General features: G+C 38.6%; 1 protein-coding gene across 3 annotated transcripts in view; it reads left to right on the forward strand.

The window, feature by feature from the left end:
* NCOA2 (nuclear receptor coactivator 2) overlaps positions 1 to 15,203 on the forward strand; it is a 179,049-nt gene that overhangs the window by 113,274 nt on the left and 50,572 nt on the right. For all 3 annotated transcript variants that reach the window (XM_012663179.1, XM_012663180.1, XM_012663181.1), the window contains exons 4-7: positions 5,271 to 5,374; positions 9,269 to 9,446; positions 12,270 to 12,458; positions 15,015 to 15,116. In XM_012663179.1, the coding sequence (XP_012518633.1) occupies positions 5,271 to 5,374; positions 9,269 to 9,446; positions 12,270 to 12,458; positions 15,015 to 15,116 (573 nt within the window). The remainder of the gene's footprint in view (positions 1 to 5,270; positions 5,375 to 9,268; positions 9,447 to 12,269; positions 12,459 to 15,014; positions 15,117 to 15,203) is intronic.

A 15,203-nucleotide genomic window follows, 5' to 3' on the forward strand; every position in this document is an offset into this window, starting at 1 on the left:
GGCTAGAGTGCTGTGGCATCAGCCTAGCTCACAGCAACCTCAAACTCCTGGGCTCAAGCAATCCTCTGCCTCAGCCTCCCGAATAGCTGGGACTACAGGCATGCGCCACCAGGCCTGGCTAATTTTTTCCATATATTTTTAGCTGTCCAATTAATTTCTTTCTACTTTTGGTAGAGACGGGGTCTCGCTCTTGCTCAGGCTGATCTTGAACTCCTGAGCGCAAACAATCCGCCCGCCTCGGCCTCCCACAGTGCTAGGATTACAGGCGTGAGCCACCGCACCCGGCCTCAAATTGTACTTTTTATTAAGATAAATTGATTTTTTTGCTACGATCAGTTTCTGATTTGTTGCCGTTCTCACCCAGAAAACTGGAATTATACTTTCAAATGTATTCCTGGAGCCGGGTGTGGTGGCACACACCTCTAGTTCCAGCTAGTTGGGAGGTTGAGGCAGGAGGATCACTTGAATCCCAAAATTTTGAGGCTGAAGTGAGCTATGACTGCACCACTACACTCCAGCCTGGGTGAGAGACTGAAACCCTGTCTCTAAAAAAATAAATAAATAAATTTATTCCTGTACATGCCAGTGATAAAGAGCGATTTAATCCATCTGCTTCAAAAAATGTTTTCCCCTTGTATTTTTAAATCAGTTATATTTATGGAGATCAAGTGCTTCCCTACTCACCTTTTCTTTTGTTCTAAGAGAAAACATGAATAGTAATTATTTAAGGGAAAAAAAACATATGGAATGTAATATTAATGATTTTCCCCCAGTTTGTGGTATGACTCATCTTAACATGGTCCCTGAAGAGATAAGGTTTTGTTCTTCGCTTTGAAACTGGAAATCTAATTAATTGGTATTGGATTTCTGGAGTGCAGGCAAATGGAGAAGGGGACCGGGAGGAATTGCTCTCCAGCAGCCACCCAGGAGGAAAAGAAGAGTCAGAAAGAGATTATAGAGGCATCCTTGCACCGTCTCTCCAATCAGAGTTTTGCATTTGTAAAACTGCGCTATTAAAAAGATTATAGCTATTTCATGATTTTTAAAATCTTTTGGGGAGTAAAGAAGAAAAAGATAGAATTATTATTTTCATTGTTACTCTCTCAGGCCATGTTCTTTATCTAAAAAGAATAACTTTAGTGGTTAAAGTACAGGAGGAAGAAGTGATGAAGTCAAGGCATAGGGGAGATATCTTTTCCTAGGCTCTGAAAATTAAATTTCATCACCTACTTCTTGGATTTAAGAGTTCCATCTGTAATAATGAGGTTTCATAAGGTTTTGATCATAGGAGACTCTGGGATGAGCTTTCTACTCGTTGAGTTTACTGAAGGATATTTTTGTAACAAAATATATTTTTACGGTTAACGGATGCAAAATATAGAAAAGTAAATATGGTTTGTGACCGCTGAGAGAATGCCTTACTTAAAAATATTAAATAGTGTTTTTTAGTATAGTAATGCTATACTTATAACAGAAGTATAAATATCTAAATATTTAAGCGTATTTGTATCTGGTACATAAAAATAGCGTACTCACTACTGAAATGCTCTGTCCAAATACCAGTATATGTCCGGTTAACTTAATAGTATTTATCAGAGGAGTCCTATTCTTCTTCCTCCTCCCTCCATTCCTCTTCCTCCTCCTATTTAATTTCAGGGCTCAGCTGAACATTAAAGAGAGATGGTAATTACTTCATGAAAAGTACCCAAATAACATAAACTTAGGCCCAGTTTAATTTAGATTCCAATAACATTGGCAAAGCCATATATGTAGGTGTTTTCTATCATTTCGTATTATTAATTTTTTTCTTTTTAATATTGAGAAATGGTCAAAGCACAAGTTCAATACGTAATTGAAGAATATAGATGATGAATTAGCTAGGAAATACATACATTTCAAACATTCTTGTGAGGACAGGAGTAGAAAACCCTGAATTCTTTTGTCTCATTTATTTTATAAGAAATGAAAATTTCCCATTCTCTTAATATATATAAATAGCATTTGTGTGAATTATGCGAGATTTTTTTTTCAAAGTTCTCTTGCAGTTTATCTGTAGACTCATTTGGGGTTTTCTTCCAAATCACGTGCTCCACTAATATAATTTCAAATTTATCTTGTGACAGTTGTTTTCATTTTTCAGTCAGAGATTGCTAGAGCTTCAGCTTAGATAAACCTGTTGCCAATATTCCTTAACATTGCTTTTCAAGGCCAGGCTGAGATTTCCTAGTGGCCCGATGCCACACATCCATTCCCACCTGCTTCCTTGTTGCTATCCACTCGCGCATCCTATAGAATCCAAATCAGTTATAGTGGGTATGAAATGTTTTCAGTGATGTCTAGCCATTGTCATCTCGTTTTTGAACTTAAAGTTAGTTCTTGGGAGTTTAGCCCTGTGCTTTCATTTGGTTTGATTGTGATAGTTTTGCCCTCCTGGCTGAAGTGCAAGCTCTCAACTGATGAGGATCATTCCTACTGCACACACAGCTCCAGCCACAGACGCACAGACGTAGGCTGATGAACCGACCCCATGTCACTGTTCCATTTCCTCATGTGGGCTCACATGGGCCACGCATTCTCTGTTACTGGTGTTAGCTGCTGTTTTTCTCCCTTTGAATATTTATTAGTTGAATATCATAAAGAACAAAACAGCAGATTTCATTATTATAAATAATTTTTAGGGTGATAATTATTTTTATCCAGACTTCCCAGTAGTGCCCAAAATACATGTTTTGCCAGATCTAAATCATCTCTTAGTTTAAATATCTGATCTACAAATTCCTAAAAATAAAATACTGTGCAGATTTGATCCTGATTCTACATATCGTCTGATAAAAGCCCGAAATTCTTTGCCTGAGCACATTGCTAGAATTTAGACTACCCGGGCATGAGGACTTTCCAGTGTTTAGGAATTTGCCTGATTGAGTTATCTAAGTGTAAGATTTATAAATTTCGTAAAATATTAATGGATGAATTTAGATCTTCAGAAAGATGTTCATATCTTCAAAATAGCATCTCATGAGGTCTAGTGATTGTCTTTAAAAGACTTGGAAATGGATTACTATCACAGATATTATTTTGTATTTCGTTTGCCTAAAAATGCAACATTAGGATAGATACCCCAGGAAGCAATAATTCTACTATTGTGGTATCAGAATCTCATATGCCAAAGAGCCTGATGTTTTCTAGCTATCGGGAATAGGTACAGAGTTGCCTTTGTGATTAGCAGCTGCTACTTCATGTCTCACTCTCCCCTAGCATAATGTAAGTTAAGTTCATCCTTTAAAAAGAATAAAATAACCATTTGTGACAGTGGAAGTATATAACTTGGGGCCCTGAGAGAATATGAGATGCCTTGAAACTCACAGACTCTAGCAAGATAAGATGATTTGTTAGTTAAGACCGGTTATCCTCAGGAGACCCCTTTCCCGTATTTCTTGTCCCTGCCTACCCACTCTGTTGCTCTCCCTGCACTCTGAGATCCAGTGAGGCTAAAGGGGAAAATCGGTTCCTCTTTCCACCCACGCTCGACTTCACTTGCTCCTGCACTTCTGGGAATAAGTGCTAGTGGTGGGTGTAGTATGTCAGTAGGCCGCCAAATATTTAGTGACAACCTGGTCTAAAATAGGGACAGTGCTAGCCATTGAGGATCCAGACACAGTCCCTGCTTTGTGAAACCTGCCTTCTGGTGGGGACAGCACACTATTTCACAGACTGCGATCACAACACAGGAGAGAGGAGAACGGCGATGTCCTGGGAAAATGTATCAGAATCTCACACAAAGAAGAGGCCGTTTCAATCTGTGTATATATTCTCACTACACATTCTGATAGAGCCCCCCTTGGGAGGTCATCTTCTCATGTACACCATTCCATTTTGAGAATCACTGCTGCTCCTTAAAGATGTTACTGATGGGAGAGTGTTATCCCTGTGAATAGTCAGGCAGAGGAAAGGCTGCAAATCCCCCAGTCTCTGGGATGTCAGCGCATTGCTCCTAGACAGGGACTGCGACAACACTAAAGACAACAAATAATAAGAATGCAATAGGACCACATCAATCCACAGTGTCTATTACATGGGTTTGGACATTTAGCATTAATGAAACTTGGGGATCCTTAAGTCTGAGGCATGCTGTGGCCTCCGTAACACAGGACTGTTAAGAGAGGTACACGAGCCCTGAAAACATCCAGGGAGGCTCCACCAGAGAGTGGTGTGGATGGCGGTACTCCAGGAAATTTTAGTTTAGCTCCTGTACCAAAAGCTCCTCTGAAAATTTAGATGAAGCGACAGGTGACGATATGAATCCTATTCCTGTATTGGTGGGTAGAAACATGAACAGAACCTGAAGAGAAATCTACCGTCTTACAGAGTGAACTCTCCCCCCACCCAAAAAAAAGTATGCCCCAGTGTACATTTATTTTGCATCTATTTGGCAATGAAAAAGATTCTAGGAAAATGGGGACGGGGGGTCATATGAAATAACTAGTTTACACATATATTGATAAATATGCATCTTTTTCTTCTGTGAGCTTTTTCACAAAACAGTCTCATTCCGTGATGGAATGTCTTCCCAGGCCTTCCTGTCTTCGTGGGCCTGAAAGCTGCCTTTCCTGTTTCAGTCCAGGAGCACATATTGTGCACCTCTGTCCTACGTCAGAGGACAAGCCATTGACATCTCTGGGTGCCTCTTTCCTCTGTTGTAAATAGTTAAGTGCCTTGAACAAGTCTGGGGCCACATCTTTCTAGCCACTTTCAATGTGAATGTGAGCAGAAGTGGGACAATAAAGGAGTCAAGGCAGACACTGCAGAGTGTCACCTGGGAACAGCCGTAGCAGGCTTTAAGACTCCTTGTTATTTCTCCTTCAAATGTGTGCAAATATATCTCCGATTGTGCTACTGAATTCTAAACAAGACTCTCCTTTATCCTAGTTTAGGGAATCTCTTGAGTAGAAACTAATTGTGCCATAGTATATAATAGTTTCATAATCTAGAAAAAATGCCTATCGGGGACTAGCATGAAACCTCTAAACTCATTTTCTCAGCAGTCTGAAAGGGGATCCGAGCCACAGGTTCTGAAGGTGAAAAGTTAATGTTCTGCCTCCTGCTTCCAGCGGTTTCTCCCGTTTAGGGGCAATGGGGATCAACTCTAACTCTTTTATAGCCACATCTGATCCCACTAGAGATTTTTAAAAATCGTTGCAATAAAAATATTTCTATGTCACTCTGTCCTTGAAATAGCACTGCCATTTAATTCACACTTACGTTTGTTGCAGAGAAAGCAGCAGCTGCCAACATAGATGAAGTGCAGAAGTCAGACGTATCATCTACAGGGCAGGGTGTCATCGACAAGGATGCGCTGGGGCCTATGATGCTTGAGGTAGCACACCCTTATTTTGGTTCTGTATTTTAAAATGCTGTTGATCTTCACACTGTTACATTTAATTTCAGGTGAATGTAATTTAAGGAGAATCCACACTACTACCATGGACCTCTTGAACTTACTAATACGTATATATGTATCTGTCTATGTTCTGGCTCCTGCTGCCAGCATATATATGTTCCAGAATTAAATTAACTGGATTATAGTATACATTGACAGGTTTTAATTGCCAGCTGAGCATTCATTTTGGAGAACCATATTCATAAGTCTTGTTAAGTTCTCTAATATATTTTAGTTTGAAATGTTCTCAAAATTGTTACATTTTATATATGCCGTGTACATGTGCCTACATATACAGGTTTAAACTTGAGGACCAAAGAGGAGGTTTTTGCTTTTTATTTATGTTATTTCAAACAAACTTATTTATCTCATAATGAAGAAAACTGAAATAGGCAAAAGGACCTTTTAAGATAAGCATGAAGTGTAATGGTCGGTCTTATAACTGCTGGTTCTTTATTAACTTGAGGAAACTTTATGACCAGCTACTGTCTAGAATGTGTAAAGTCCAGTTTTCCTATTTTATTGACTAGTACTAAATACCAAGTGCTTTGCCATACCAGTTCCAAAATTAAAATTCAAGATGTAGGCTATGGTAAGATGAGACAAAAAATGTCAGTGAATGTTAGAGGAACCCTGAGACATAAATTATGTCAGTTCTCAGGATAATTTGCTGTGCTGACGATATGATGAGTTTGAAAATACTGCATGGCCAGAAACTTTGCAGTGTAGTCATTGCAGCGTCAGCCTGCTGCAACAGTCATGCATATACAAGAAATTAGGGTTTTTAAAACAAAGGAAACCAATAGTCATTCGATCTTTTCACCTCTTTTTTTCAATTGATGCATAAAGTGATATTTATTTTTAGAAAATCTAATTTTCTAAAAATCTACCATATAATTGGATGGGTGTGGGGGGGGAGGGGAGGGACACAGAAAAGATTTAAAGATCATCTGATCCAGTCTTTTTATTTAGAAATGACAAAATTTGGGGAGGGAGGGAGGGCAAGGGCATCATACGTAACCTAATCATCTGTGCCCCCATAATATGCTGAAATAAAAAAAAAAAAAGAAATGACAAAATTTGTTCCCTGGGGCTGGACCTACTGGCCAAAGGTTTTAAATGACCCAGTGTTAGGCCTTGCTTATCTCCTCTTGAATCACTGGCTTGAAAACATTCAACAAGTTCCAGGGGAAAAGCAAAAACACACTTAACCTGTTCTTCCATAGTCAACAAGGCAGTGGAAGGCCAGGGAGTGCTACTTCCCAGTTGGTTCTTAGAAGCAGATAATAAAAACTTAAGCTAGGTGGACTATTTAGAACAGATGAAATAAAGTGGATAACTTCCTTTGGAAAGAATTTTGAATTACAAGCAGAAAGTTGATTTGAAAATTATGGTAATCTAAATTATTACAACTGGGAAGTTTTCCATATATCTGTGTTTATTCATTATATCTGGGTGGAAAAATTAGAGTAGAAACTCCTGGGAAGACTTGAGGCTTCTAAAAAGAAATGCTTAAAGTAACCATGAGGCTTTGACTCAAGCCCTTTGAAAGCAAAGTCATTAATTGTAGAAATCAGATTGCTAGATGTCAGTGGACCTGATCTCATGAAACCCAACCAACATTTTTGCCATTCGAAAATAGTCTTCTGAGAATTCAGTACATTGATTCAAGTACCTATGTAGCAGGACTTTAGTTCTGAATATGTTCGAGAGGTAATTCTTGAATCTAGTAACTTATGGTTTGAATTTAAGTCATTATCTCCGTTTACATGTAATCATTTAAACAGAGAAAACATGTTCTCATGGAGCTGTTCCTAGGCATAGATGCACATTCGTGCTTACATCATAGCATAGTGGTTGCTAGGCAACAAAACCAAATGTCAGCTTTTTTTCATCAGAGCATACCATAGTGAGCTTTAAAAAAATACAGTGTATGGGATGAAACAATTTCATCTTTCAGTTTTATTATGCCACAAATCAGTCTTTCTACTATGACACAAAGTAGCATGCACTTGCAAAAAACCTGTAGGTAATATATTTCTGAAAATCCCTGTCAGATGTGTATCCAAAGCAGTGAGTTTAAAAGGGACACTTGGTACAGAACTAACCAACCGACTAACTTCGTTTTCCCCCTGGCAGGCGCACGTACTTGCATATGGTTCTCAAAGGTTAGTGCCAACCGATTATGGAAGGCTGTTTACATACAGTCTTGCTCTGCCCCGCATGTGGTTTATACCATTGAGAAAACCTGAAAGAATATTTAAGAAAACCTTAAAACCAAGTGGTGTCATACTAAAAAAAAGAAAGAGAAAGAGAGTTATTCATTGGTGCCTTATGGTCAGTTCTAATTTGAGAGAGCACTTAGTTTTGAGATGAAAATAGAATTAAAGATGAAATATATTCAAAGATAGCTCACAAGATAGGAGTTTGTTAAATAATAACATAAGGAAAAAACAAACTGAGGAAGAAGTAAACACTTTAGTCTCCATCTATACCCACTGTAATATGGGTGTGTACATGTGACATTGGCATTAAAAATAGTAATAAACACACCACGTGGTGAAGAAACTGAGTGGCATGAACTGGCTAGACCAGGTGGCCCTGGTCCTAGATATGATTGATCAATATAAAGCCTTTTCAGTCCTGATCACTCACCTGAATCAGAAAACAGCTCTGACAAGCAAGGATAACAAAGGAGAAAGGGGGGTAATCTAACTAGGAGAAATTCACTGAACCCCCAGTGAATTTTTATCGCCCCAGTGAATATATTGGGAAAATGGATGAGAGGTGAATGGCAGAGTGGGGCACGCTGCTTCATGGTCATTGGAAGCATGAGCTTTGGAGTCAGGACCACCTGGAGTCAAATTCCAACTCTGCCACTGACATGGACAAACTTAACTTCTTTGAACCTCAATTTCCTCCCCTATAAATTGGGAAAGATAAAACATTCCTTCCGTTTGGAACGTGTCAATATTAAAATGACACATGTCCGTAAGGTACAGTGAACATGCTCGATAGCTATTATTCCTTACTTCCTGAAATGATCCCGGATTCTTCATAGCCTTCCCTAATCTAGAATGGGGTGACAACAAAGAGTGAGGCTATGAACCCATTGCAGGAAGCGTGCTGCTGTTGTTTAGGTAATTTAGGAACCTGCAGCTTAATCTGGAGAACAAGTAGCATAGAAGGGCACAATTCGTGCCTTCTCTGGACAGGACAGTGCTGAAGTCATGAAGATGAGTTTGCCGTATCAGAGACACTTCTAGACCCTTTCCCACATACACCAAACAACAAAGGATTGATGTTTCTTTAGAGGTGTGAGATCATCTGTGATTCTTTTCATTAAAGGTAGTAAAATTTGGGGTTTTTTTCCCCTGACATTTATCCCTAAACTGAGAGAAATTACCAGTAATGCCTTCCTCCCGTTGTATAACATAAAAAACTGTAAAACGAAATTACCATGTATTGGGTACATAGAACATAGTAGTTCTTGGCCCTGTAGGATACATCAGTCTCATTTAGAAATACAGATAAATGCCTGTACACTTTTACTTGGCAAAAATTATTTCCTCATAAATTGACATATTTCTTGTTTGGTTTATGATAGGAAACCCTAATCTAGACTCTCTCCTACTTAAGTAAGTTGAAATAATTTCTATTTCACCAAGAGAAAATGTGTTCATTGTTTCTGAAAACCTTGAGAGGGGCAAGAAAAAGCTCTTTTCTGTGTATGAAGTGTGTGTTTCTCTAAATGGGATCATTCCCTTCTTAAAAATGGCATATGATTTTGTGTCCCACCCTTTCTAACACAGTTTGCACCTTTTCCTTTAGGCCCTTGATGGGTTCTTCTTTGTGGTGAACATGGAAGGCAACGTCGTGTTTGTGTCAGAGAATGTGACACAGTATCTGAGGTATAACCAAGAAGAGCTGATGAACAAAAGTGTATACAGCATCTTGCATGTTGGGGACCACACAGAATTTGTCAAAAACCTGCTGCCAAAGTCTATAGGTAAATGGTTGTCTGCTGGGTGTCCTCTCTCTACCCCCAACCACACACGCACACGCACACGCACACACTGTCTTCACTGAAGTGGGTAAGAGTGCCTGGGTGGTTTTTTAGAGATTATTGTCTTAAGTATTTAAGCTTAGAAGTCATGGGGAAAAGGGCATCTTCAGATATTGATGTTGAATGAACGATTATTTTGATCCTGTATTGAAAGTACACAAAAGTGATTCAGATGGAAAGTATTTATGGCAACTAATTTCCTGGAGTTTGTTTTTATTGTTTTCCAAGAAGGTAACAAATTGCCTGAGCCTATCCAATGCCAGCCACCTCAGTTTCGTCCATTTTCTCTGTGACCATCTAAAAAGCCGAAGGTCCAAGAGAAATTTGAGATTCAACTTATTTTGAGTCAGGTGAAAAGAGTGTTACGTGTGTGTACACAACATTCTAAAAATAAGATGTTAGGGAACAAGTGGTGTATAGAGAGGTTCAAATGCTACCAGCCTGGCAGCCCTGGACCGACAGTGTCTCGCGCTGAACGGTGGCTCCGCGGCTCCTCAGGTGCCGCCTCCTCAGCCTCCTCCCCGAGCTCCAACTCCTGACTGCGTCTTAGGCTGGAGGTGCCGCCCAAACGTGGAGGTGATGATTAAGGGCCACATTCTAAAGTCGCTGACTCAGCGTGGGCCCACCTTAGTTGCTGCTCTAGAGCATTGCTGTTCACACTTAATAAGTGGTTCTTTTTTTAATATTCTCACTTAAACTGACGATAAGAACATCTTCACAGATTGAAAGAAGTGCAGAATAAGGTCAATCCTGGTTGGCAAGTATTTCTATTCTTTATCTTAGAACTGTTTATATTAGCTGATCTTATTGTTAACACAGTAAGTAGGAAACGGTCCTTTTCAAATTCCATTATGGCCTGCTTTTCCTTTCTATGATAACTCTTTACTCAAAGCAACTGCAACAGTAACACAAAATGTATGAATACTTAGTGTAGGACTCCTTTATTATATTCTCCAGTAAATGAATAAGAAAATGGGGTTTTTTTATTTCAGGTAACTAATATGTTCAGATCTCTTCAGAAATTTTATGACTTCCTCAAAGGACCTATACTTATTAATTCACTATAATTAATCCATCCACTTTTCTAAAGAGCTCCTTGCCTTACTTTATATTGTATCCTTTTATTTTACTTTCAACTTACTTATTAACCTGAGTTAGTAAGAACTTTTTTTCTCTCTTGATTACTCTATGAAGTCTCTGTTTTGCAAAAAATGTTTATGGTATCCAAAAACACCCTCACAGAAAAAAGAAAGAATAAAATAAAATAAAATGCTTATGGTGAAAGAGACTTTCCAAATGTCTGCAAAGCCATAATAAGCTACCTGTAGTTCTTCTGTATTTTTAAAATAATTTCTTATAGTTAACTTGATACTGATTTTTCTTTCTAGGGTTTGTTTCCTTTTTCTCTACAACCCAGTGGCCGTGGGTTTAGCATTGGGGTCACCATAGGCCTACATGTCCTTCTAAATGCTTTCTAACTGGTGACTTTGGAGAGCGTATTTGCTTTTCTTATGATTTATCCTTTTTTGATCCCGTTTCATTGTCCTACTCACCGTAACATTTTTAGATAAAACATAGGGAATGGTAAAGAAAAGAATGCCAAAATGAGAATTAGGATTGATTCTGATTCTAGCTGTTCCAGTAGTTGAAAGTTTCTTTGGGCATCAGTTTTTTCATCTGTTGAATGAGGACATTGACTTGGAAATCCATAAACACCCTTTAATTCTCTAATTCTTTTATTGCCTTCATTGTGTTGTCCAAAACATTTCAAAAATAATTGATGTCTTTCTTCCCTTTCATTATCTCTTTCTTGAATTTGTATATGTATTTTTTAGTTTTAATACTAAATATTAATAGATGTGTGAAGTAGAATTGTTCACTTGAAAAGAAATAAATGACATTAACACATCACATCTTTAAAGATTTTTCAGACTATTGAAGAAATACACATGAAACCATTTAAAAAGACTACAAGAGAGTAATTCAGGAACAGCCAAGTTACAGATTATACACTAAAATGTCTGTAAAATATTGGAAAAGGAAGATCTGTCAGAGTATGCAGTGTGGGGTGCCTAGAGGTTAAATATTGATTGTAGAGGATCTCATCCTTACAGCATGAGTACCTTTGGAGGGAGAAATTGAGGCAGCTAACATTTCAGTAGGGAAGCAGCAGAAGCAGAGATAATCCATGTGGACTGGGTATGGTGGAATGTGGAGAGGCTTGTGCTGGGGAATGTGAAAGATCTGGTTAGATGGATGAGACAGAGGGAGGTAGTGAGATATTGTTATTTATTAGTTCGAATGGCCTTCATATTCCTGACTATGTCATATCAAAATCCTTTGAAAGAATTTAATGCATGCTACATTTGGTGCCGTTGACAGTGTTTTGAGCAGGGTGACACATCTAAAACTTGAAATGCAAGTAGATTGAACTAAATTTGCAAGAAATCAAAGTTAGAAAGACTCAAAAGTAGAGAACTATAATATTCTAGTAATAAATAATCAACGCCTGAACTTGAAGGGAAGGAATCAGGGTAAAGAGTATAAAGTGTAGAAAATATTTTGAAAATTCCAGGAATTTTCCTAAGTTGGTAAAACATGAGTCAAAGACTTTTTCCCCTCTAGATTATGAAAGTATTTAGAAAAGTATAAAAGCACTTCATAAAAGTAAATAACCATGTTTTTCCTACGTTATTTTGACAATTCAGCAGTAGGGCATCTGATGTTAGTTTCTCAGTAACATTCGATGGCTTTTGTCTTGCTCAGTGAATGGGGGCTCTTGGTCCGGCGAACCTCCTAGGCGGAATAGTCATACCTTCAATTGTCGGATGCTGGTAAAACCTTTACCTGATTCAGAAGAGGAAGGGCATGATAACCAGGAAGCACATCAGAAATACGAAACTATGCAGTGCTTTGCTGTCTCTCAACCAAAGTCCATCAAAGAAGAAGGAGAAGGTAGGACAAAATCTCTAGGTTATTTTATGCATATTCTTTGGCTATTTCTTTTACACTTAATAATCTAAAACCGGTGGTCACACAAAAATTTAGAGGCAGTATCTTTTTTTCTTTTTAGTTTTTACTATTTTTGTGATAAATCCAAGTTTTAAGTCTCGAGAGCAGCACTGTCCAAGATAATTTTTTGCAGTGATGGAAGTGACATATCTTCAGTGTCTGTTGTGACAGCCACTAGCCACATGTGGCTGTTGAGCACTTGAAATGTCAGTAGTGGCAACTGGGGAACTGAATTTTTATTTTATTAAATTTACATTTAAATAGCCATATGTGGCTGGTGACTGCCGTACTACAGTGGCTCTGTTAGTGGTTAAACCTTTTTGGGATCCCAGGCTCCTTATGCAAGCTATGTGCCACTGCCAGGGAAAAATGTACACAGGTACAGAAAATATTTTTAATATACTTTCAAGGATTAATGGAATCCGTCTAGCTTATCCATGGATTCTGGGTCCAGAATGTGTGTAACAAAAGGGTACTAAAGAGAGGGTAGAGATGGGAATGGAGAATAGAGGGGGTTTCAGACTAGATACTCCTTAGGCTGTTCCCCGTAAAGAGATGTTGTTGTTGTGTCCACCTCTTGTGCTTTCCACATCCTGTTCCACACAGCTGAGCATCACTCTCTGTAGTATGGGGCAGTGTCGAAGAGTGCGTTCTGCACGTGTAACAGGAGGAAAAGAGCTGACCATTAGTGAATGGAAACATCCCAGGCTATGTAATCAGACAGGCCAACTCCTAATTCAGCCACTTGCCAGCTCTCTGACTTTGGGCAAGTTCTTTGACCTCTCTGAGCATCAGTTTATTTATAAGTGAGGTCACCAATACCAATATCAGAATGTAGTAAGATTTAAACAAATATGCCTGAACTATGGTTGGCATTTAATGCTTTTTATTTAAAATATATAAATATTTTTAAGTTTAAATTTTACTGGGAAAGAAAGTATTAGAGGTATTACAGATGATACATTGCATTTCAAAATTAATCTTTTTGCTTAGGTATGGAATATCAAATGATTTTATTCTATTTTATACAACAGAGTAAGTGCTGCTAATTCATCCATCTATAATAATATCCCAAGGCAATATAAAAAAGGTATAGCTGAGCTAATTTATCATTTTGTGCTTCTTATTTAAACATTGTGCATCTACAATCAGATTCTGTGTATTAACACAATATGGCATAAGAGCAGTGTTTCTGAGCCATGGTGTACTCGGGTTCGAATCCCGACTTTGCCAAGGTTTTGCATGATGTTGGGCAAGTTACTTAATCTTTGCTTTGGTTTTCTTCTCTGTTAAATGGAAATAATGCTAGTGCCTGCCTCATGGAGTTGTTAAGAGGATTAAATGGGTTGATATCCTATAAAGCAGCTAGAAAGATGTTTATCTCATATAGTAAGCACCCAAAAATTTAGCTGTTATTTTGTTGAGGATGATGATTCCATTTTAATTTTGTGATACCAGCTATTGCTAGATATATTTCAAGAAATTCTTTCTCAGATTTAAAGGTGAACAATCATAAATCAATGACAAGGAGATATGAAGAAACTACTTTTTCTTTTCAAGCCAGGGTCTTGCTTTGTTGCCCAAGATGGGGTGCAGTGGCATGATCATAGCTCACTGCAGCCTTGAACTCCTGGGCTCAAGCAGTCCTCCTGCCTTACCGCCCAAGTAGCTGGGATTACAGGTGTGTGCCACCATGCTCAGCTGAGGCTACTTAATTTTTTTAACAACCTTTTGTCCAGCACTTTTTACATGGAAAAGGCTATGCAATGTGTTCTGCGTGTTGCAAAGATAAATCAAACATTTCCCTGTTCTCCAGAAGTGAACACTGATGCATAAGGCAGTTGAAGTGAGGTGAGGAAAAGTGGTTAGGATTGGCTGTGTGAGAAGCTAGCCGCAGCCAAGATTCTAAACTGTAATGCAGCTGTTCTGGCAAACGTTGCATTTTCTAGGTATCGTGGGATTTGTTCTCTGAATCTGTGTCTAGACCGATTTATGTTCTTTGTTTTAAACTGCATATTGCCACTGAGGCAGTATTTACTTAGTTTGGTAGAAGGTATATCTAGTTTTCCTATGTCATGGTGAACCTCAAACTCAAGAAGCAAACTAATTAATTAGATTTTAGTTTTCATCATTTTTGTACTTTATTATGAATTAAGCTATCAGCCATTTATAAGAAAGCATTCCATTCTTTCCATCACTGGGGAGATGGTGTCGGATTGTTAACTCAGTCTGGTATAGTGGGTATGCTTTTGTCACGCGTGTGGTGGGGCTCCAGCAGTTCGTCCTCTGCTCCCCAGCCTGCCCTACCTGGTGCACCCTCCCTCCCCCCACCTCCCACTGTCGCTGCGAGAATAACGCCAGCGAGAACCCGAAGTACACAGTGTCATGTCACTCTCTCCCTTACTGATTTACAAGATTGTGCTGTCATAAACACATTTGAATTTGTCTGAATCACTAAGAAAAGCCCAATATGATAAACATAAATGTATGTGCTTTAAGATTTGCAGTCCTGCTTGATTTGTGTGGCAAGAAGAGTTCCCATGAAGGAAAGACCAGTTCTTCCCTCATCAGAAAGTTTTACTACTCGCCAGGATCTCCAAGGTAAATTGCCTTCCCAAAGAAGATGAAAGAAATCGTTTTAGGATACTTAGGTATTTGGAAATGCCAGCTCTATATTTAGGAGTCTAT

This window comes from Propithecus coquereli, unplaced genomic scaffold, assembly GCF_000956105.1.
Source record: "Propithecus coquereli isolate 6110/MARCELLA unplaced genomic scaffold, Pcoq_1.0 Scaffold8, whole genome shotgun sequence".
NCBI classification, from domain to species: domain Eukaryota; kingdom Metazoa; phylum Chordata; class Mammalia; order Primates; family Indriidae; genus Propithecus; species Propithecus coquereli.